At 34.6% G+C, this 22,240-nt stretch overlaps 1 protein-coding gene across 11 annotated transcripts in view; it reads right to left on the reverse strand.

The window, feature by feature from the left end:
• LOC102613344 (uncharacterized) overlaps positions 1-22,240 on the reverse strand; it is a 31,907-nt gene that overhangs the window by 1,038 nt on the left and 8,629 nt on the right. For 3 of the 11 annotated variants that reach the window (XM_052443409.1, XM_052443406.1, XM_052443410.1), the window contains 33 exons: positions 21,662-21,850; positions 21,462-21,589; positions 20,558-20,708; positions 19,220-19,315; positions 18,934-19,035; positions 18,207-18,265; positions 17,965-18,067; positions 16,942-17,127; positions 16,760-16,876; positions 14,797-15,077; positions 12,834-14,410; positions 11,512-12,731; positions 10,198-10,326; positions 9,963-10,118; positions 8,894-9,511; positions 8,735-8,806; positions 8,160-8,624; positions 7,845-8,028; positions 6,986-7,757; positions 6,739-6,876; positions 5,541-5,814; positions 5,065-5,178; positions 4,883-4,966; positions 3,151-3,201; positions 2,895-3,074; positions 2,464-2,783; positions 2,008-2,382; positions 1,843-1,906; positions 1,385-1,531; positions 866-970; positions 681-791; positions 507-611; positions 123-192 (listed from right to left, as the gene is read on the reverse strand). In XM_052443409.1, the coding sequence (XP_052299369.1) occupies positions 123-192; positions 507-611; positions 681-791; positions 866-970; positions 1,385-1,531; positions 1,843-1,906; positions 2,008-2,382; positions 2,464-2,783; positions 2,895-3,074; positions 3,151-3,201; positions 4,883-4,966; positions 5,065-5,178; positions 5,541-5,814; positions 6,739-6,876; positions 6,986-7,757; positions 7,845-8,028; positions 8,160-8,624; positions 8,735-8,806; positions 8,894-9,511; positions 9,963-10,118; positions 10,198-10,326; positions 11,512-12,731; positions 12,834-14,410; positions 14,797-15,077; positions 16,760-16,876; positions 16,942-17,127; positions 17,965-18,067; positions 18,207-18,265; positions 18,934-19,035; positions 19,220-19,315; positions 20,558-20,708; positions 21,462-21,589; positions 21,662-21,850 (8,743 nt within the window). Of the gene's footprint in view, positions 1-122; positions 193-506; positions 612-680; positions 792-865; positions 971-1,384; positions 1,532-1,842; positions 1,907-2,007; positions 2,383-2,463; positions 2,784-2,894; positions 3,075-3,150; positions 3,202-4,882; positions 4,967-5,064; positions 5,179-5,540; positions 5,815-6,738; positions 6,877-6,985; positions 7,758-7,844; positions 8,029-8,159; positions 8,625-8,734; positions 8,807-8,893; positions 9,512-9,962; positions 10,119-10,197; positions 10,327-11,511; positions 12,732-12,833; positions 14,411-14,796; positions 15,078-16,759; positions 16,877-16,941; positions 17,128-17,307; positions 17,571-17,964; positions 18,068-18,206; positions 18,266-18,933; positions 19,036-19,219; positions 19,316-19,994; positions 20,060-20,557; positions 20,709-21,461; positions 21,590-21,661; positions 21,851-22,240 lie in introns of those variants that run through there. The other 8 variants (XM_052443416.1, XM_052443407.1, XM_052443408.1 and 5 more) reach the window with 7 other exon arrangements.

Here is a 22,240-nt window from a genome sequence, read left to right on the forward strand (position 1 = left end):
GTTCAGCAATAAGCACAATAACTATGAGGTAACTTACAAGTCCATCAAAATAATTTCTCCGACGCTGTTAATGAATAAGAGATGAAGGTACATAATGATAATGCTTTTTACAGCAGCATTACCTGAGAGGAGACCAGGAAGACCATGTTTCTCAGCTTCTTTAATGGGTGATTGAAGGAGACCAGTTAGTCCCTATAATCAAAATCATTAGATGCTTTAGAGCTATGCTTAAATATATATTAACCTGAAGATATATATATATATATGCTTAAATCAATATATATGCTTATATATATATATATATGCTTTAGAGCTATGCATATATATATATATGCTTAAATCAATATATATATATATATATTTTTTTGGGGGGGGGGAGAACAGACTCCAATGCAATAAAAAACAGAAAACACTGCATTCAAGAGTAGTGTTTTTCTTGTCTTTTAACGTGGTCCTAAATCAATTCACCAGAGATGAGCAAGAATACAGGCAGATTTCAAAAGTACCTCTAAGACTTCATTTATTACACCTTTGCTGTGTGAAGCTACTCCCTTCTGCTGCTTTTCCATTCTTGCAACAGACTGGTCATCGAATGTAAAAGCAACAATGCCCTACAAATAGAAAATCATGTTAGTCAAAAGCCCTTCAATCATGCAAGCATCATCAGACAGTAGAAATACCTTATGAGCAGCATTACTGAATTGAGTGGCAGCGTCGCTTAATGCATAAACTGTATTGCTTACAAGACTTGTAGTCCCCAGTGCCATGCCCGAAATAAGTCCTGTAGGGCTCTGAAGAGGCAATAGTACAAATTGAACATTCTGAAAACAAGACAAGCTTCAAACATGTTGTAAACTTGCATTACCTGCAACATGCTTCTGGCAGGAACTGATAAGAAATCTCTTATGCCAAGCCCCAAACTCCTTGCAAATCCCATGGGATTACCTATAACACCAGCAGACCCAAACACCTACAAAACAGCCAATAGCAAGGAGCAAGAAAAGACTGTAAATTTTGAATGTTGGATTACAGTTGCAAGTATAATATAAACACATACAACCATTCGGAATAAACTATAATTTTATTCCTTCAATATAACATCCATGAATCAGATAACTTTCTGATGTGAAGCATTTGAATAGAAATTCATATAATCCTTTGACTCATTGGAATAATGCCATTTTTCTTCGAGAGGTTAGGTGGTTTTGTTCAAGTTAGAAGCTCAGCAATAAGCAACAATAACACTCGGCATAAATAAGAACATTCCATCACATAACCTATCTTTCATGTATCATGAAAAAAAGTAAAACATAATGTAACAGTTATCAACAATCAAACCTGTGAACAAACAAAATGCTCAGTATGATTAGTATCAGATGCTTACCTTGTACATCTCATGTAGAAATTGCCGAGTGTAGTGTCTCTTGAGGATTTCCTGAATTGATTCCCAACTAGCCATTTGATGTGCGATTGTCAATTGTTTGAGATGAATCCGGGCACCCTCAACATCAGCAAGAGCCATAAGACCTCTCTGTAATTAACCATTGTTACAAGTAATAAACTACTCAGCAGATATTATTTAGCCAATCTGTAAAGTGAAGCAAAATACGGTCATGCAAGAAGAATAAAGAGTGAATAAGATAACAGGAATTTACGATGTAATGTATTGGATAACAGTTTTCACATAGGCAGTTTTAGTGTAGTAAGAGGCAATATATGAACCCATTGCTGCGCACTAGTGATCTAATATTGAAAACCACTACAGCCACACCTTGCCGGTTCTATCTTTCTCGAACAAAGCAAAATCATTTATACCTTTGCCTATAAAGTTAGAACACTTACATGGATGAGTGATTCTCCAGATGTTGGAAATCCATTTCTTAGCATCCAAGGAGCACTAGAAAAGCTGGAAAAGGAATGTCATATATAAGGATCAGTTGGGAACTATTAAGGGTAAGGCAGGTTTTAACCTCTATACAAGTATGCACGTTAATGCTTTTGGTTTACCTTAAAGTGAACTTGATAGGAGATAAATCTAACAATTCAACATAGATTTTCTTTTGTCTTCTGGCCAAAAGGTAGATTTGCTGCCAAGGAGCACCAATTGGAACAACAGAAGGTAGAAATGAACTGCTTCTCTGACTTCTATTAGATGCAGGATCATTCATTCCAGGAAGAAAGTCTCGTCTTGCTTGCATGATCTCAAAATTTAAATCACGTATAGAGGACTCCTTTGCAGAACCTAAATCATATACAACAGGATGCAGTGTGGAATCCGGTAACGGCAAGACTGTCTTCTGAAACGTTGGAGAGACAGTTTTAATGAACTCAAGCATGGTTAAGATCACTTCTTGTTCAAGTTCAAGGCAAAAATCAGCTACTCTGCAAGCATTCAAGAGAATATAATAAGCTCTGGAAGTAAGAAACAGAACTTTGAGTTGCATCTAATGCACCCATATATACCTCAAACTTATATGTTCAAATGACACCAATGCGACATCTTTCTTCCTCCACTTCACAAGAGAAAGGTAGAATACAGGTTCACAAGAAATATCAGAAGTAAGATGCAACATTTCACTTTTCGATTTTTTACCATCATCCTTAGTTCTGTGGCCAGCTGGGTTGTTTCTAGTTTCATGATTGAAGGACAAAATAACTGGATAAGGGGTTCTGTGCAACTGGTTATCTATTTGTAGATAAGAGATTTGAAATGAAAGTTTTTGTTGATCCACACTTTGTAGCAGGTCAAAAGTTATGTTCTTTGCACAAGCAAAAAGTAACTCCTACAAAACAAAGAAATGTTTAACACAAACTTTAAATATTCTCTTAACATCTCAGGTAATATGACTTCCCAGAAAGGAAAAGAGAGAAATTTAAACCACTATGTATTCTACCTGTGGGTATGAATTTATCATGGAGACACCAATACACGGAATATTAAATGAAAATCTCTCTCTATAATTAACAAGCTTCTCCTGTTTCTGCTCTTGCTTTCTTTGTTCTTGGCCACGAAGGTTGGCCTGACTTTTAATATCTTTCAAAATATGGTAACTTGAATCAACAATACTTAGCACCTGCAAGATGGAAACGGTGAATAATCCACAAAACATCCAATATCCTTTGGCATGCAGGAAAGTGGAAGGATCGTACCTTAGTTGCTCCCTCAGCACTGTTCGATAAAAGCAATGTTCTTTCAGGCTTCTGAACAAAAATATAATATTAAGCAATTAGACAAAATGAAGAAATCAAGCTTCATAGGCCAAGAGGAAACCATGAAAGTTTAATAAATTTAGGCAATTAGAATAACAGAGTCAACGGAACATGTCACCCGACATTTATTTGTTCCATTTGTTTACGTTTTTTTCTTGTGGCTTCATTCTTTAACTAAGCAGACAACAAAGAAATACATTGTAAAGCCTAATTTATTGGAAATTGAATAATGTTTAAGTCTTTAAGATGAAGCCAGTTGGAATGACATCTTATTTTAAATTACTGAAAGACTGGTGTTTTTCTGTGTGATTATTATACACATGAAATTGGGAAAGTCCACCACTAAAGTACATCTCCAAATTTTCTCCTCATCTTCAGCAAAATTTACTGAAGCATGAAAACTATGATCTTGAAAAAGAGTTTACTAAAGAATCAAATATATATGAAACAAGTATGCATAAAACTAAGAAAAACAACTATACATATCCAAATATATACAAATTGGGTAAAACAGCAAAACATTTGGATGAAGCCATCATTAACCTCTCACTCCCTCCATTCCCATCTCCACAAATTCATTTCCCCTGATGTTCACCATTTAGTTTATGCATGCACAAGGACAGTCCCAGGTCATTTTTGTTAAGTTAAAACTACTCCAACAGATCAAAGTTTATAGGCAAGAGTTGAAAATTTATATTTAAGCTTTAACAGGCACCTTTATCTGTGACATAAATCAAAATAAAATTGACAAAATGGTTATACGAACATAGATACTGATAGAAAAATGGACTTGAAACAAAGGACCTCTTGGTCATAATAATTTTAAGTTATCATCAATCCCAAAAGTTCAGATTTAGATGTAGGGGCCTAAAAGATTTATTTTTTAAATAGAGCCCTTTTAGGATTCAGACAAAAGGGTTGCTTGTTTTTAGTACTTAATGGGAAATATTCAGTCATTTACATGTTTTAACATGTTTGTTTTCACCACATAACACTTAAAATAAGTAATTCGATTATTTAAGGTTGGACTCTTAAAACTAACCATTTCAATTAATTTAGTTTATACTATACAGGAAGCTAATTATTTGTTTCGTTTACACAACCAGTTATCCATAGTAAAAATTTATTGTTGAAACCTGAAAAACAAATCAGATTTTAAACATCTGAAGAAATTTAGAGTAATATTAACGTAAAATAAATCATAAACAACACATTCTCCAATGTTTATTATTTCTTCAGAAAAAATAAGTTAAACAATCAAAATTCTTTTTTATTTTACTGTGTCAATTCTATATATTTTATCAAATTATCTTACTTGAAACAATTATATCATATAAATACAACTGATACATAATACTTTTAAATAAGGTAAAATTGCTATACATGACATGCATTTAGATCAATCTTGACTTTAGCCAAATTCAGATCCATTAACACTTCAAAACAAATCAAAAAATGCCAAGCAATCCCACAAATCATACTTCAAGGTTGAAGACACTAATAACAAAGCTTTTGATTTATCATACCATGACCCCTACCTAAAATTTTACTAGGGACAATTTCTCCCATAGCAGCATAAAGAACAGAAATTCACCATGGTGCAGAAATATGCATAATGCACTACCATTAAACTGTAAAACTAAAACATGAAAATAAAAGTACATAAATGTACCTCGGCTGTTGACTGTAAGTGAACAGGTACATACTCTTTTAAATCATCAAGAACATACGACCCCACAACACGCTCTCCAGGTACCTTACATATCTCAAACAAACATTTATTACTAACAATTTTGATATTATCCATCAACTTCAGTATGATTAAGAGAGAGAGAGAGAGAGATGAAAGCATACCTCGATTGTCAGACGATGTGGGTAGCAGGGTTCATCCCACGCATATGGGCAAGAAGTGTAAGGATGAATAATAGTATCAAAAGTTTCACACTTTTGCTGGTAGACCCGTAACCTCTACAAAGTATAAATGTAAAGAAATCGTAAAAGATAATATAATAAGAAAAACAAAAGAAGAATTCAAGTAGCTTTCAGCATTATGATGTTTGCAACTTAGGGTTAATGTACTCGCACTTTTAATTATTTTTAAAATGGGCTGCATGCAGCAAAATATTTTCATGCTGATCAAAGAATTTCCGTAAACCAGATAATAAGCATCTTTTTTTTTAATGAAGATAATAATAAATTACCATCTCATGATAAAACCAATTGGGCTATTATAAGTTCGCGCGCCACAGAAAGAATAAGCTTAAAAGATTTAGCATCATCCAGCCATAAGAGAAATGCAACTACAATATTAGGTAAAAGCAATCGCGTACCTCCTTTGAGAAATTATCAATTCTGTAAGGCATATACCCAGTATCATCATCTGATAAGAGAATCAAGTTTGTCCCTGAATTTCCATTAAGGCTTCCAACAATCTTTTCATCTCTAATGGAAACATCAGCATTCTGCACCTCCACCCTTATCATACTCAGCCGACCAGAAACATAATTCCGCAATTTTAATTGAGTATCACCTAGATGATCTGGCAAAAAGCTGCCCGACCATTGCCATCCAGGTTCATTAAAGCGAATTGAAACCAGTAACTCCCTGCATGGTAGAACACAAATAAGCAAGCAAAAGTTGTAGTGTGTGTGTGTGCGCGAAAGTGACTTAATTAAATTATCTCCAAGTAATGAAAAGAATACATAAACAAACTAGTCAGACAAAAGATTTCCAGAGTGCGAATGTGATGGAGACTACCACATACAAGTTTAAGTAAAAGCCAGTTGTGCTATATAATGTGCAACTCAAATCAAGTAGTATGGTGTTATTATAACCTATATCTTCCTAGATGAGCACTTTAACAGTTATCTTTCATCATCAAGCATAAGGCTTTGGTACCATCACCTATGGGGGATAAAGTAAGAATAAAAACACTAAAAGCTGGATGCAGACTGTAGGCGTTATGGTTTAGGTACTATCAAGGAATACAATTGATCCAGATGGGCCAAAAAACAAAAATCACAGACATATAGGAATGGGCCTGATTTATCTGAGGACAGAATGGTAACCAGGAAAAAGCAATCTTTAGACAAGATCTATTAAATTTTACAAGCAGAACAAGGTATAATAGAGTTGGAATATGAACATGAAAATGTTGAGTGTGTGGTGATGCTTTCTTCTGAATTTTATAGTTTTAACTTTAAAGCACAGGAAGACATTTAATCTCACAGACAGTTTAAATACTGAAACAATTTGTTATCTGAAGAAGGATTCAGCATTTTGAAAGAAGCCAATTACTGAAAAATTCTTCTTCCAAAATTATTACAAGTGATGGAACATTTAAGAGTTAAATTACACCCCAAAAAGAAAAAAAGAAATTGTTTCTGCAGTCAGATGCTAAGCATTTCTATTCCACAAGCAGCTATTTCATGAACGGACAAATACTTGATTGATCGAGCTACAATCAAAAGAAAAATGCAGTTATTCAAACTGTAGATCACATACGTATTAAAGACTCTGGCATCTTACAAATGACAGAAGTCCAGATACCTTGTTGTATCAGTCCAGTGAAGATGAGAGTGCTGTCCAACACCCAAATGAAAGATGAAATCGGTACCCTTCTGTTTATAGCACAAGTCCTTGCTGCATGCATTACTAATTACATATCTGCAAAATGTAAAGATATAAGCGAAAGAGAGGAACAAGATTGTTCTAGCATGTAAAATCTTATTTCTCAATAAATTCATAGCTATTCAACTGATGGCAAAATTATCACCTGGGTTGAAAAGTAATAGCTCGTGTCCTCCCAGCAAATGGTCCAGCTAGAGCACTAGCTGTCACAGAAATTATAAATGCAGCATTTGATAATGATTTGGGAACAACAACACTTGTTGAACCACTTCGTGGAACAAGAGGGAATGGTGCTGAACATGAATAATTAGGCATGTTTTGGGTAACACATCCAGTAAAGCACCTACTTACACGAACCATTATTTCACTTGCAGCAGAAATTGGAAGTGGAGAATACATGCAAGCCTGAACCCTTCCATACCCATTACTAGTAAAGTCAATTTCCTTTAAATCAGATTGACTTGATGAACACGAACGCTTCTTTGCACCACATAAATCTTTTTGACCTTCTAAACCACGCCCATCTGATTGCTCATGGAAGAGTTCAGACGAACCAGAAGAAACCAAAGGCTTGTTTAGAAATTTCCCCAGATGTGGATTTACATTTTTTCTAGTTGAAACAATGTGATTTTTCAACAAAGAACTTCTATGATCATCAATTTGTGGAGCTCTAGCATGGGTATCCTGATCTGGTGACAAAAGGCTTAGACCATCTCTTTCACCTTTTAGTAATTCTTGTTCAAGCATATCATAACAGCATGGAATAGTGCAGCCACTTCCTCTCTTTTCACCAGTTGAGTGTGAAACAATAAGCGGAAAGCCAGTGCAGTTGTATAACAGAAATGGAACAAAAATAAAGAGTTCTCGAGCACCAGAGAACACGTCCATAGTCTTTTCTACAATTACATGTAGTGTGTCTATAAGAAAGCAGTAAGAATGATGTTAACAGTTTCCATAGTATATTAATCACTTCAGCAAGGAAATAAGAAGTAAATATAAGTTACCACTGAATAATTCAGGATCCAAGGTCAAGGTTTCAGACAGAGAAAACTTAGTTCCACTGAATTTAGCCATAGTACTAAATGTTTCTGCCCGTGGAAACTTCAAAGTTGATGTTCTGAATCCATACATATTGAATTCCAGTCCTAGGTCATGTGAAGGATCAATATCATGAAATGAGGTTTGTGCCTGTAAAAAAAAAAAAAACACACACACATAATCACATTAAACAATTGGCATCAACTTTAATCAAATTGAAAGAGACAGATCTTCATTCACCCAGCCTAAGATCCATTATCTCAGCAGAGTTATTCCCAAACCTGTGAAAGCAATGCAGTGCGAGTAATCCCACCAGTTTCAATAGTCAATGACACTGCCTCAGGAAGGTAGTTGTTGACCACAAATGGTGTATTCAAGGTCACTTGATGAATGAATCGCTTCTTTGAGTAATTAAAATCATGCAACAGTTGACCACAACTTTCAGCTGATTGTTTCAAAGAATTATCAACATGAAGAGATGAAACTTTTTTTGAGCTACCAGATGAAGTTAAAAGAATATTTTGAACCGATATGCAACAACGAAATGGATCACTGCTTGGATGAGATGGATAACAAACAAAAGATCTAGGATATCCAATCTTGCTCTCTTGTGAAAGAATATCAGACACATTATGTGCTTCACTCCACAGACAAGATCTTCCCATAGGACGCCACCTCATGCGACCGCCTTCAGCCAGATGTAGAGGTAGTGGAAACTCCTGACCAGGATATATTGGGTCTAGGATCTAAAATAACAAAATTAGTAGGAAGTTCAAACCATGAAGAATGAGATATAGACAAAAATCTATAGAGCTGGTACAGGAAAAAAAAAACCAATGATTATTTTTTCTAATACCTTTGGGGATATGCCAAATGGAATATCGAACCGTAGTTCTAAAGGTGTTGAAGTTGCATTTGAAAGTATAACCTGATATCAAATAATGAAAGGGGAAGCATGACTAAACAACATCAAAAAGTACACGAGGAAAAAAAAAAAAGGTTTTCATGCACCTACTGTCGAGTACAAACGTATTAACTTGCTATAGCGCTGAACTGAAACATCAAAGACAACAGGGACAACAAAACCACTACTCAGGTTGGAAGTAGCAGTCTCTCCATTGTTCATCTTGTATTTTGAAGTATCCCCGGTTCTTTCAAATTCTTCAGTTTTTGAAGCCTTGGAGAAATCAACCTCAAAGTATGAAAGTCCCACAAGATCCATTGAAATAGGAACAGAAGGCACAGAAGTACCATCAAGTTGTACAGTCATAAAATGATGAGACACTGAATTCAATTGCTTGTCACTAAGCCTGTCAGATGAATATGTAGGCCTATAACGATAAAGTTGTTCATCAGGAGTTTCATGAAGATAAATTGGAACAGAGTCGCCTGGCTGCACTAATTTTCCATCTTTCTTGTCTAAGACATCAAATTCATCAGAACCAATTAACCCTCGATAAACATTGTAAATTAGAGGCAAAGAAGTCAAATTTTGAAGAATATAGGGAGTATATCTTCCTCCAGGTACAGTTCCAGTAATCAAAGGCCTTGAAGATAATTGAATTTGAGGATGGTCATCTGGTCCAATCAATCCCCAAGCATCGTTGATCATCTCCATAGTCCGGGAAATACACTACAAGAAACACAAAAGGAACTATAATAAATTCATGAAGAACCAATAAATTCAAACTACGGTAGCCTGCAATTTTTCTTCACTGTTGTCTTATGATATAAATCCTACATGCAAAAGAGCCACAACCTGAATGCACTTCAAATTCTATGGCCAAGATGATTATTTAAATCATTAACATTATTTAGGTGACTACCAACTCCAAATGGCATAAATGTGTTCCCTAGGGGCACAACTATAAGCAGTGAGCATCCATCAAGAACAACAAAGCCAACGAGAACATTATTAAAAGACAACACAGCTAATTAAATGAAATGTTTCAATAGTTTGTGACAGTCAAGGAAAAAGCCCATAAATTTTGTTTCACAGGGATGACCAGCTGCTCCTCTAATTAATTGTCTCAGTTGAAAGATGATCCATGAAGAACATAAAAGGATAAATTACTAATATTTACCTCAACAAGGGACTCTGTGAAGTTTAGGTTAAGCTGCGTTGTTGCTATGAGGTCAATATCTGTAACAAAGGAACTATTTAGAAGAGCAGTCATCTCATGTTTTCTGGTCATGGTTATCTGAAACTTCCAAGGTTCAACAAAAGGCTCCCATGAGACCTACAGCGTATACAATTGACAAAAATATTAGCATTCTGGACCTAGAAGAAGAAGGAAAATAGCCACATAATTGGCATACCTTTCGTATGTTACTGTATTTCACTTGAAGTTCACTGGCAACAGAGAATTCCATGCTGCTTTTCGTCACACTAGTATGTAGTACGATGTTCCGCAAAAGAAATTCCAAGAGATGTCCACTACAGCTCCACTTCACAAAAGTAAAGAAATTAGAATTAATAGAAGAATAAAACCAACAAGCAAGCAGCGTGATTAGGAGCCATCCATATTAAATAAAAAGAACAAAAACTACATGAAAACTAGAGGTATATTAAAGGTCCAAATAAACTATGAATCAAAGCATTAGACTGCTTAGAACGAGCATTGATAACCTAGAAAAGCCAAATTCAGCAAATTGCTTCATTCTAATTAATTATAGCAAATTCGCCTAGAATCAGATAAATATCATGCATAATGAATTCTAAGAAATAGATTGACAGCATATCAGAATGTTATGGTATTCGCTAAGTTCAGCTAATTGCTCAATTGTAATATATCATGCATGTGAATATCCCCCAAGGTCGAAACATGTGGTCTGATATCACCGCTTGTAATTCACCCAAAAAAAAAGGAAATATGAACATCTTCAAAGGTTCAGGAGCATTCTAGATCTATTAACATTTGATAATGCTTCCGAATGTTTATTCAATTTGCAAGGTAGCATACTCCTTCCCCTACTAAAACGCGGAGGTATTCACATATCCAGTTCATTTATCTAGCTTATTTATATATTATTTGAACGTGCAAACAAGCACGTGATGCAAAGGAGAAGTGAAATAAAAAATTGGGAAAAATACTCAAAAACCAAGTTTAAACTATCTTAAAAATATAAAAGCATTTTCGAACACAACAGTCAACTGAATCACATAAAAGCAGTGATTTCAAATTGTGTAGCATAAAAATGAATATGTACATTTAACTGCTGCTATAAACTTTTCAAATACAAAGTGCACTACATACATAACCACCGGTTTTTCTTCTTACACTAAAGACCTAAATGATTATACAGCCATCATTCCAACTTATATAAAGCAAATTCAGATTCCAAGTAGATCGTTGCCAGATCTTACTATAGGAGTTCATTTGTTGCCAAGTAAAACAAGACTTTTTCTGATAGTCATGACAAACAAATTAGTCAATAGATTCATATATATTTAATAGAAGTAAAGCTAAATTTTTTGGAAGAAATATCAACAGAGAATAAATGAAAATCATGAAAATAATGGTTCATACATGAAAGCTACAATTTCAAACAGAAAACATCCAACAACAGTTCAGGTTATGAAAAATAAATGAGAGGATCCTATAGTTTAAGCAATAAAAATGGAAAACATACCCTTCCATCAGATAAAAGGAGAGAAAACTTCCTCAGCTGGACTTTAAAACATATGGTAGGAAGTGAAAGTTGTGAAGACCCAGCTGTTGGAAAGTCAAACACCACTCCATGCCAAAAGTATAGAATTTGATGAGAAAGCCATGCATCTAATCTATCACACTGTACGTAGACATTAGCATCCACAAGTGCTGTCTGATTTCTACAAATTTCAGCTTCCAAACTAGCTTGAAAGATCTGGAACAAAGGCCAAGAATTGACACTTGTCTCCTCGTATGTCCCCAGTGCGCCACTTGTCTTTTCCAGAAAAACCTTCAATTTGACATTTCTGCCAACAAGTAGTTCACTATTTTTGCTATGTGCTGTAATCTTAATATATTTACTGTGCTTGCCTACATCTGTGCTAGACGAATCCTTTTGGGGCTTTTCCTCTTGAATTTCAGCCACACCATTTTCTCTGGCTGCTGCTTCACTGGCCCAGACAGGAAAATGAATTGAAATGCCTAGGTTGTCTGACCTCACAATAAGGAAATTGTCATCCTGCCTCATGTTCTCCACCGAATAACCAGTAGGCCTCCTTGAATTTGGAGAAGCACTTTGAGAAGCAGTTGTTGCCCAATTTTCAATTGGGTCCACTTTGGCCGTAGCTGAAGATCTAGATGATACATTTGAATGTGCAACTTTTTCGATTTTTTGAGGAAACGAATTACAAAGGTCAACAATTTCAAACCAGTTAGAAAAATGCAGCCAAAAATCAAGAGAAGGAAGAGAAATACAAATTTCATTTTCCCCACAGTCGGACTTTGAGAGACAAATAGCCAGAACCGTTAAGGTTGAGTTGCAGGTGCATCTTGCTAACATGACTGAGTTAAGCATTGAAGATAATGCTAAAGAAGAAAAATTCAAGTCCAAGCTTTGAAGTTTCTCATCTATCAATGAAGCAGAGCATGCAAATTGCATGTTCAACTTTGCCACTGGTTTAAGTGAACCGGAGTCTCTTCTCAAACGGTGCAGCTTTATCATCAGTGAATCAACACAAAATCTAAGATCTATGAAGATTGTGTCCGAGGCAACAACAGAAACTGCACCATTTTCCCTTCGACACCTTTTTAACAGAAGAAACTGCTGAACGTCACAGGTAAATAATTTGGATTCATCATTAACTGAGGAAAACTGATTTATGACGTCTAGTAGAGCATCAAAACCATGATATGCATAGCAATCTGTCAATAAAAAAAGTGAAAAGCAATTACTACTATTTTGCTAAAAAATTGAATATAAAAGATCATAACCAAAAGTGAAACTGGAAGACAGAAATGTCCTACCATCCACAATAATTTGACAATTTTGAATTCTTGACATGATGCATGTTGAAGCCAAAGAACCTTCACTATTGGGTTTGTCTTCCCAGGGTATTCTCACCCAAACATCAGCGCTAACTGGTGCCATTAAGATAATATTTCTGTTCCCAGGGTCTTGCTCACCCAAAAAACAACCATATCCACCATCCTTTAGCAGTACAAAGGATAGGATCAAATCCCGTCCAAATATATTTAGACAGTCATTATTTTCTGCAAGTTTATTCACTGGAACCATGTACTTAGGAGGAATGTCCATCATGACACTATTTGATGCACATTTATCGATAAAACTACAGTATAGCTGTTGAATTTCAACCTTTAGCAACTGATTATCATCCTTTTCCACTGGCACAGTCAAGGTGGAGTCCACTACTTCAAACTTGTACAAAATGGAACTTGCATTTTCTGAATAAATTTGCTCATTGTGCTCACTTAAATACGGACTCCAGTCAGGCAATGAGAAGTAACCTATTATAATTGCCAAATATTCAGGTGGCAAAACACAGGAAACATGCTGAATGCCTATGCTGACTTCAAGCTGAGAACTCAATGATCCAACATTTCCTTTCCTCACTCGTAAATTTAGAATCGGAGGTAGGTTTGGTAAAGAGGAACCCCATAGAGACCCATGGAAAGTTTTAGGCCACCATGATGAAGTGAGTACCAAACCTTCAACAGAAAATAACAAATCCATACAATTTTCATATAGTAAAAGTGAGGATTTAGAGGACGGCAGCGTAACCGTTCCAATAGTACATGAAGAGTCATGGAAATGAACCCTGATTCCACATAGAGTGATATCAATAGAAGATCGATTTGCATCATCAAATTTTCCTGAACCAGGGAATGAATCCATATTGGATTCAGACTTTGACGATGAGCCATGATGAACTTCAGATTCCTTCTTTGAAGTGCAGTTTGAACTTCTGAATTTTCTATCACTTAAATTGAATACTTGCCTCCAATCAGGAATGGGATAAAGAAGAGAACTCTCAAGGCAACCAAGATGACCACGATTGCAGATGGTAAGGAATGGATAGCAATCCAAAGAAATGCTCGCATGCTCAGAGGATCCAGTTTCAATGAAATTTGAGAAACCAAACCTCTGAAACCCAAAACAAGGCACTGTTTTTGGATTTTCATCGTTCAAATTGGAAGAAGAGGAAAATTCACCTACACTAGATGCTCCATAACAAGATATTCTGTCAAAGAATCCAATCATCAAACCACATACATGTGGGTAGCAGTGGAGATCAGCATCATTCAAACATATCGAGAACTTATTAGACGTATAATTTACATTTCTTTCAACTTCATAATGTAGATGAAAGCATGCTTCAGCGGATGAGCTTCGGTCAGTATAATTATCACTTTGATCACTGAGTTTAAAACCCATGACTTGCTGATGTCCAGAACTGGAAGCCAAACAATCCCCACACGAAGCCAAAGTATGACTGTCCTTTGTACCTCTCAAAGGATAAGTAACAATCTTAAATGCTTTCATAGAGATCCAGCACTCGTGAAGTTCTTTAAGAGAATAGCTGCCATTCATAAAACAGAATAGATGAGCAAGAAATTAAAGAAAATTTGAAAGGGAACAAAACTTTTTAGGATTTTTAAAAGATTCAAAAAATATGGAAAATAAATTAATATTGTACATTACCGGGAGAAATAAAACAATGGTTATATATCCAAATTAGCTGAAAATGGGCGCAATAAAGAAAGAGAAACAGTATGCTAAACCATCGATGGAAACAAAAAGTCAGGTTTTCTCACATGCCCGCATGAAAACAAAAGATTGAAAGATACAGAATTGATGTACAGCTATAACCACAAGCACATAGTGTTCTATGATTCTGACAGTTAATACAGTAGCACATAAACATATATGTGGATACCTAACACGAACTCAGTACTAATGACTAACCGGATATCTAATTTTTGTACTGAAAAAGTGAGAAGAGAGCTATTTTCTCCATTATTTGCAAGGTCAATGTGCAAACTGACTGATTCCAAATTCACAGAAACAGAGATCCCAAATACTGAAGCTTCAACTTGATTAGGCATGGAACCAAGTGAACTGGAATGATTTAGCACTGCAGCTTCACTTGTTGATTGTAAAAGATCTAGATGTGAAATCAACGCCACAACCGACTCATATATTGCTGGAGAAAAGTGTGCATGAAGCATCGATACAATGACACAAACCTGAAACCAAAATAATAACTGAGATGACCCCCTTGGGGAAAAAACACAAACCTTATTCTGATTTTCACACTGCACTAGTTTATATGAAAAACAATTACAAAGTTCTTTAGATGATTACTTTTTTTTTTCCCTTTAATAGGAACCAAAGAAACTTGTACTATAAAGAAAAACATGTACAAAAAGTGAACAAGGTGTCCATAAAAAAGAACCCCTTAACATCACAAAATCTATACAATAGAATACTGATCAGATTTTATAAGTATGGAACCTATATGACTAAAAGATCTTACAACAAAAACAACTCAAAAACCCAGAGTTAAGCCAACACCCCATCCCAGTTTCGAAAAATGAAGAAGAAAAAAGATGATTAATTCTTTTGAAGACGCTTATAGCTTTTTTTAACTTCTAAAACGATTTAGTTGTTACAAAAGCAAAAGCAAAATAAAGACCTCAATTATAGGAAAGCCAAAGGATTCCCATGTCTCAATCACATTTTATCAACTAAATAACAGCCAATTTAGAGGGGCTTCGACAGTCCTAACCAGTACTTCTACCACTCAATCTTTTTTTAATGAAATGTGCCAAAAAAAGTCCATGTCCTTCAGATAATTTCTTGATTTCTATCAAAATTAATTCCTCCTTAAGTATTGGTCATTGAATTCGGAGAAACTTCAATCAGATGATATCAATCGTAAGCCCATAATACACTATTCAAAAAATGATTTTTGTGAATTCACCACAACCAATCTTCGTTGAAGGTCTCTTTTTCAACAAAATTTGTTATAAAAAAAAAAAAAAAGGAAAATATCCACCAACTCAAGTAGAGAAATTTATGAATCCAGTTCAGGATTTATTTAAGAATAACAGAACAAGCAAAAGTCAAGTATCTACTTTATAAATATTATGTAATGCCAAAAATCTAAAAGATAGAAAGCTAGAATGATGATTTTTTATTTTTTTTTAGAATATACAACAAAAGTATTTGTTAATTAGAAAATCCAAAGTTACAAGTCCACCTTAGAGCTTAAATTTATAGGTATGGCCCAAGAATAATACTAAAGCTCTAAGAGGCCTATAATTTGCAGTGAGGGACTCATTTAACAGGATTGTATTTTGGGTCCTATGGATAGAGAGAAACTTAAGAATTTTTGAGAACAAAGTGATGGAGGATTACATGTTTCTTTGGGACAGAGTATAATTCTGCACTTCTCTATGGGCTTATATCTCTCCGGAGTTTTAAAGATTTCTCTTTCTTCTTTATTTTGATTAATTAGGAAGCAGGTATGTTGTAATTTCATTAGTTAGAATTTTTGATCTTATAGGATTTACAGTTCTTGGGCTTCGGGACTTTGTCTTTTGTCTTTATGGACTTCTTGTCCCTCCTTTATGTACATTTCCTACAACTAATATACTTATTTTGTTTCTGAACGGGGAAAAAAAAAAGGATTGTTGCGTGAACCCAAACACGAGCCCGGTTTCAGTTTGTATTTAATTCAATAATTAATTAACATATGTGGGTATTTTTATCAAAAACAAAAAAATCTCCCTCTAATATGTAAAGGCTCAATGTTAGTATTTAAGCTCCAAACATATACAAAAGTAAAACTTTCATCTACTAAAGTCTAACTATGTGGTTCATATTGTCATGACACTGTAAAATATATGAGATTTTAACTTGTTACCTCCAACTGATTAAGAACTGATTCATCAGGAATAACACAAGAAGCCACAGTAACCGAAGTACAGAATTTCTCCAAAATACAGACCGTTTGAGGATAACGAGGCAGCACTAGCTTTATCTGCAGGATCAAATATTAAATTGTGCAGATGCAACCTAGAATATAAGCCAAAATAGGATACTGACCTCACAATCATCTAGCTGGACCTCAAAGTGATTATATAGATCTTGAAGTTGGAAGTTTAATGTAGAATCCCAGGCAAAAGTAGTAATCAATAAGTCTTTCAGGATATAAGACTGTTCATCCATGTTTGAAGCAAAAGAATCTTGATCAGATTTTGATTTAATCAGAAGAGACCCCAACGCCAAAACCTGAACACCGTAGGAGGTCAGAATGAAAGAGGCATTAAAAACAAACATAAGGAAAAAGCATACCATGCTCGATTGTTATTATTCTAAATCAACAACAGTCACAAGCAGCTAATGTATCAAACAAAAAGCTTCCTAAAAGAATAAAAGAAAAACCACATAAATAGGATGAGAATCACATACTTTTTCGACTTAAATTTGTATGAAACCCCTAACACTGGGTAATTTAAGGAAGGTGAAGAACAAATACATTGCCATCATTTTCCCTTTTGCAATGAACAAAGAGCTTTGGTTTCTCAAGGTCAATTTGTCTTATGATATAATTGATCCAGAGAAGGTACCAAAAACCACCACACAACAACAGAATGGTGCAATCATATTACTTTACTGATCAAATGTTTTATGAGAATGAAGAAACAAAGTATCGGTTTAGATGAACCAGCAGTCCACCACAAAGAACCCAAGTGTTGCATTTGAAACAAGTCAAACCTAAGAAACAGGAAAAGAATTAAATCAAAACGGTTTTCCAATTTGTAAAGTGATGAATAAAGAAGCTACTTTCATTGTTTAGACAATGAAGCCCGTAATCATATTAATATTGGACTCTTATCTCGCAAGAAATTCCCTCATCACAACTGTCGTTAAAATTCTTCCATTATTTTCATGCCAAATAACTTGGAATGACAGCAAATTCCTTTGAAGTGCTACCCAAAAAAAGAAAAAAGAAAAATGAAACAAACTAAAAGGAGACGGAATAAGAAAGAGCAAACTAATCACACAAAATAGGTCTAGCCATCCAGAAAAAAACCCCATGGAAACAAAATGAGTAAAAAAAATTACCAGATTACATTCTTCCATAATCATATTTCTCCAAGGAACTTTTATAGTAACAGTGGTGATACTAAAATCCCAAATCACTTTCTTACGATTTGATAGAAGGTATCTGCAGAATAAAATAATGACGTAAATAACACTCGAACAAGAGCAAGTATAACAGCAATTGAAAGAGATTATCAACAATATCACATACAAGCACTCTTATATAGAAGAAATGTGACATCAAGTCAGATGAAAGAACTCACCTGACTTTTGATAACAATCGAGCCTTGACATCTTCAATGCCATTAAGTGATAACAGGACCTGCAGTAGGACAAGTATTGGCATTTATAAAATGAAAGCCCTTAACTCTGTTATCAATCTTCTGAGCGGAACATAGTAACAATTTTAATTCATCATTATTTTTGAATTTATGTACCAACTACACTCAACATCCACACGCATTGCGCATATTTCAAGAGTATCAGAGACTTCCCACTATAAGGATTTCGGTTACTTATGAAACGAAATTGAGTATACAGCATTTAAACACTCTTGATGACCATGTAAACCAGTTCACCCAGACTGACCAGACCCAGTTCCTAATCATTGATATTTTGCTCCTCAGAGAGAAAATGAGACAGAAAAATACTAAAATAAACTTAGAAGATAAAAAGAAGCATTTAGGATTTTCTTACAATTCCAGCATGAATGATGAAAATGTCAGTGAAATCTAAACTTGTATATTTCCACCTTTTCTTTTATATATTTAGTAGGTCAAGCAATCTGATGTTCCATCAAAAATTATTTTTGTGAAAAAGAATGGCAACTAAAAATGAAAAGGGCATACCATATAAGGGAAATTGATCATATTTTACAGCCATCAATAAGAAATCACTAAAGCTAATGCCACAGCAGAACAAGCAAGATACAAATAGAGTTAAAAGAGATTATACAATGGTAAAGCTCAGTCAATGAACTTGAACACTCACCCTTTCAGGCAGAGATTTGAAAGACTTCAATACAGTCAAAAAGTCCATGATGTTCAGAAAAAATTCGGAATCGCAGATAGCTTCAAGTGGTTGGACCATCACCTAAAGACATAAGTTAAGAATACAATAATTATTAAATACTGGATCTTGAAATTGGCAGGATTATCAAAAAGTTGTCATTCATTGAAAGAAAAGGACAGGGAGCACCAAAGCAAGAGGCACTATATTATCCCTAATATGAGAGAGAGATAGAGAAAGAGAGTGGAAGTACAAAAAGTAAATATACCTTCACTGCCATTTCAACATCCTGCTTAGGTGACACGTCCACTTGTACGCGAAACAACGATTGATCAGTTTGAAGTGCATTTTCCTCTGTACACGACTGCAAAAATAGTAAATCAAAGATGCTTCACTGTATAAAGAAAGCACAGAAGTTATTGAGAATTAAAAAAAAAAATTGACTTGTGTTATTATCAGCAAAATTCAGCTAGATTAGTTGAATGATATTCTTAAATCATATATCCATTAAAACATGGAGAGCAAATAACGAATAAGAACTGTTTGAGTATGATCACCCTCAAAACAAGGGCAACCATTCTCTAACAAGAATAATCATGCAAAACAAAAAAGCAGCAAGACCTCAAGCAAAAGTTGCAGAAGTGGTTATTTCTTAGTATATGTCTTTCAAATTAACATCCATATTTGATGTAATATTTCATTGGCATATAAACTCTATATCTATCAGTCAAAGAAATGTTCATAATCCGCTTTCAAATAGGCCCTGGTAGCTTGCTTCTTTTATCTATTAGTTTTGTTTCAGTTCTAAGTAAGGTTAGTTTTATGGTCAAAACTCAAGTACTATCATTGATATCTCACCTCTCAGCTGAAGTATATGGGATCAGAGCAATTTAACCGAATGATATTTTATCCTAAGCTTACAAAATCTTCATTCTATTAATTATATAATAATACAAATAGAATGGGCTTGTCATTTTGATTTCACCCCACATCCAGCTTGAATCCAACTATACACATGAGAGGATGTGCTAAAACTTAATTACCCATTTCAGGGCCTCACCTGCATCTTGAGTTCTCGAAATTGATGGCTTTTCAACTTACACTACCTATAAAAGTCTTTATTAATAAAACCATTTTGGATAATAAAAGAAAAGAAGGCACATGATAATATAAAGTCATAGACACCGAACTGAATTTTAATCAACAACTGGTTTAGTAAATTTCTGCTATTTTGCTTAATTTAATGATAGAATCCAAACTGTAAGTTTTACTTTTATTAGAAATCCAAATAACTATTAGTTAGGCTTTTACATTCTCCAAGCGATTAGAAAATAAATGAGTACTTTAAGAAATACTTGGCTTTACCATAGACAGAGATGAATGTTAATTTTTTAAACTCACGTCTTACGCATCTTGCAGGAAAATCAGAAGCAGTTTTTTAAAAAAAAAAAATAAAGCAGGTTAGATTGTACCATAAGGAATTTGTTATGTTGCACACCATACAAGATCTCTAGCAAAAATAAAATAAAAACAAAACCGTCTACAGTTTTTCAAAACTATGCATGAATAATAGCAACTTATACTGATGAAATAAAAGCATACAAACCTCTCCCGCTACTAGAATGATCTTCTCATTACGTGGAAAAACTATCTTCACTGACTTGAAAATGGCAATAACATTTGCCAATTCTTCCCAAATATTACAATCAAAAACTGCTCCTTCAAGAATCAGCTTAGCAATTTCTTCACCGGAATTCCTGAAATGGGAGTACAATAATCATAATTTATCAAGCACGGATATCTATCAGACAAAACAGCAAAAGTATCACAGATAAGACTATTAAGTAACATGAAAGATAAAGATAAACAACCAACCAGATATGACTTGCACTACTCGTAAATCAATAATCATCTTGTTGAGCAAAAGGTCATCATGTGTACACAATAATTTAGCTGACCAACTTTGATAAATAAAGAAAATGTAGATGACAGAGAAATATCAAGCCCAAGAAAACATAAATATCAGAAAGAACACAGATGTCAAAGTTGAACAAAGCTTTGAATAAACATGATACTGGGTCATCCAATGTATACGATACCCCACATAAATCTAATTTGCCCATTATACAGACAGCAAAAGTAGGCACTTCAGCCGTAGTCTTCTGAATCTTAAACTATCAAATGAAGCTGAAATATCTTCAGAAACTAAGGTCCTGTTCATCATCCACCAATTACACATCTTAGCATTTCTAGTACAACTTTTTGAAATTATGCATGCAAATTTCCCAGTTTTCAAAGTGCAATATTACTTAATATTAAAAAAGACTACATGTTAAACCTAGTGTTAGAAAACAACATAATGAAAATATTAACTAGATTCACTGTATTAATACCATTTCAGAAAAAGCTATTAATGTCTTTAAAATAAACTTGACCAATATTGTTATCTTCGTAAACAACCATCGTTCTACTTTTCACCAAGAAAGAGTGACAAAGATGAGCAAACATACCTGCTTTGCAATGCTGCAGAAATTTCGGCAATGCTCAATTTTATAGCACAAGTGTGGAACTTATCATTTGCATCAGCAACGATACTAGATGAAACATGAGGATCAAACTTTGTTGCTTCATATATATCCTGCAAAAAACAAAGTCATTAGTTTTTCCCAAGCAATAATTGTGACTACTAAAAACATTAAAAGACAGCTACCTTTACAACTTCATCAGAGACAACACCAGAGAATTGACTAGAATCGTCTGTCCCTCCAGCACCAAGCATACCTCGGGACAGCCAATTCAACCATCCACCAGACCTACTGGATAGACGCTCATCGTTTCGAGATTTTTCAGCCCCACCATTCATTCCCACGTTTGAATTTGAAGAATTCGATAAAACTTCCTGCATATACATAAATTACACAAAATTTAACCCACTACTGTTCCTTTTTGGGACTTGTTTCCAAGACTACACAGATTGACTCGTGATCATATTGTCTCCATCAAATCTAGAATGGTTTTTGGTTCATCCCCTTTATCCTGGAATTGGAATCTAAATTTTTTCAGGGATATAACAGAGAGAGAAATTGAAGAATTTTCATATCTGCTGGCTGTTTTGGGTAATGTTTTTATTGATGAAATGAGTATAGATAGAAGGGTATGGAAGACTGAATCATCAGGCACTTTTACTTGTAGATCGCACTTCAATTGGTTGAGAGATGATTACTCATTCAGTAATTGTTCGCCAGCAAACTTTATATGGAAAGCTAACGTGCCCTGTAAGGTACAACTT

Source organism: Citrus sinensis, chromosome 6, assembly GCF_022201045.2.
Source record: "Citrus sinensis cultivar Valencia sweet orange chromosome 6, DVS_A1.0, whole genome shotgun sequence".
Taxonomy (NCBI): Eukaryota; Viridiplantae; Streptophyta; class Magnoliopsida; order Sapindales; family Rutaceae; genus Citrus; species Citrus sinensis.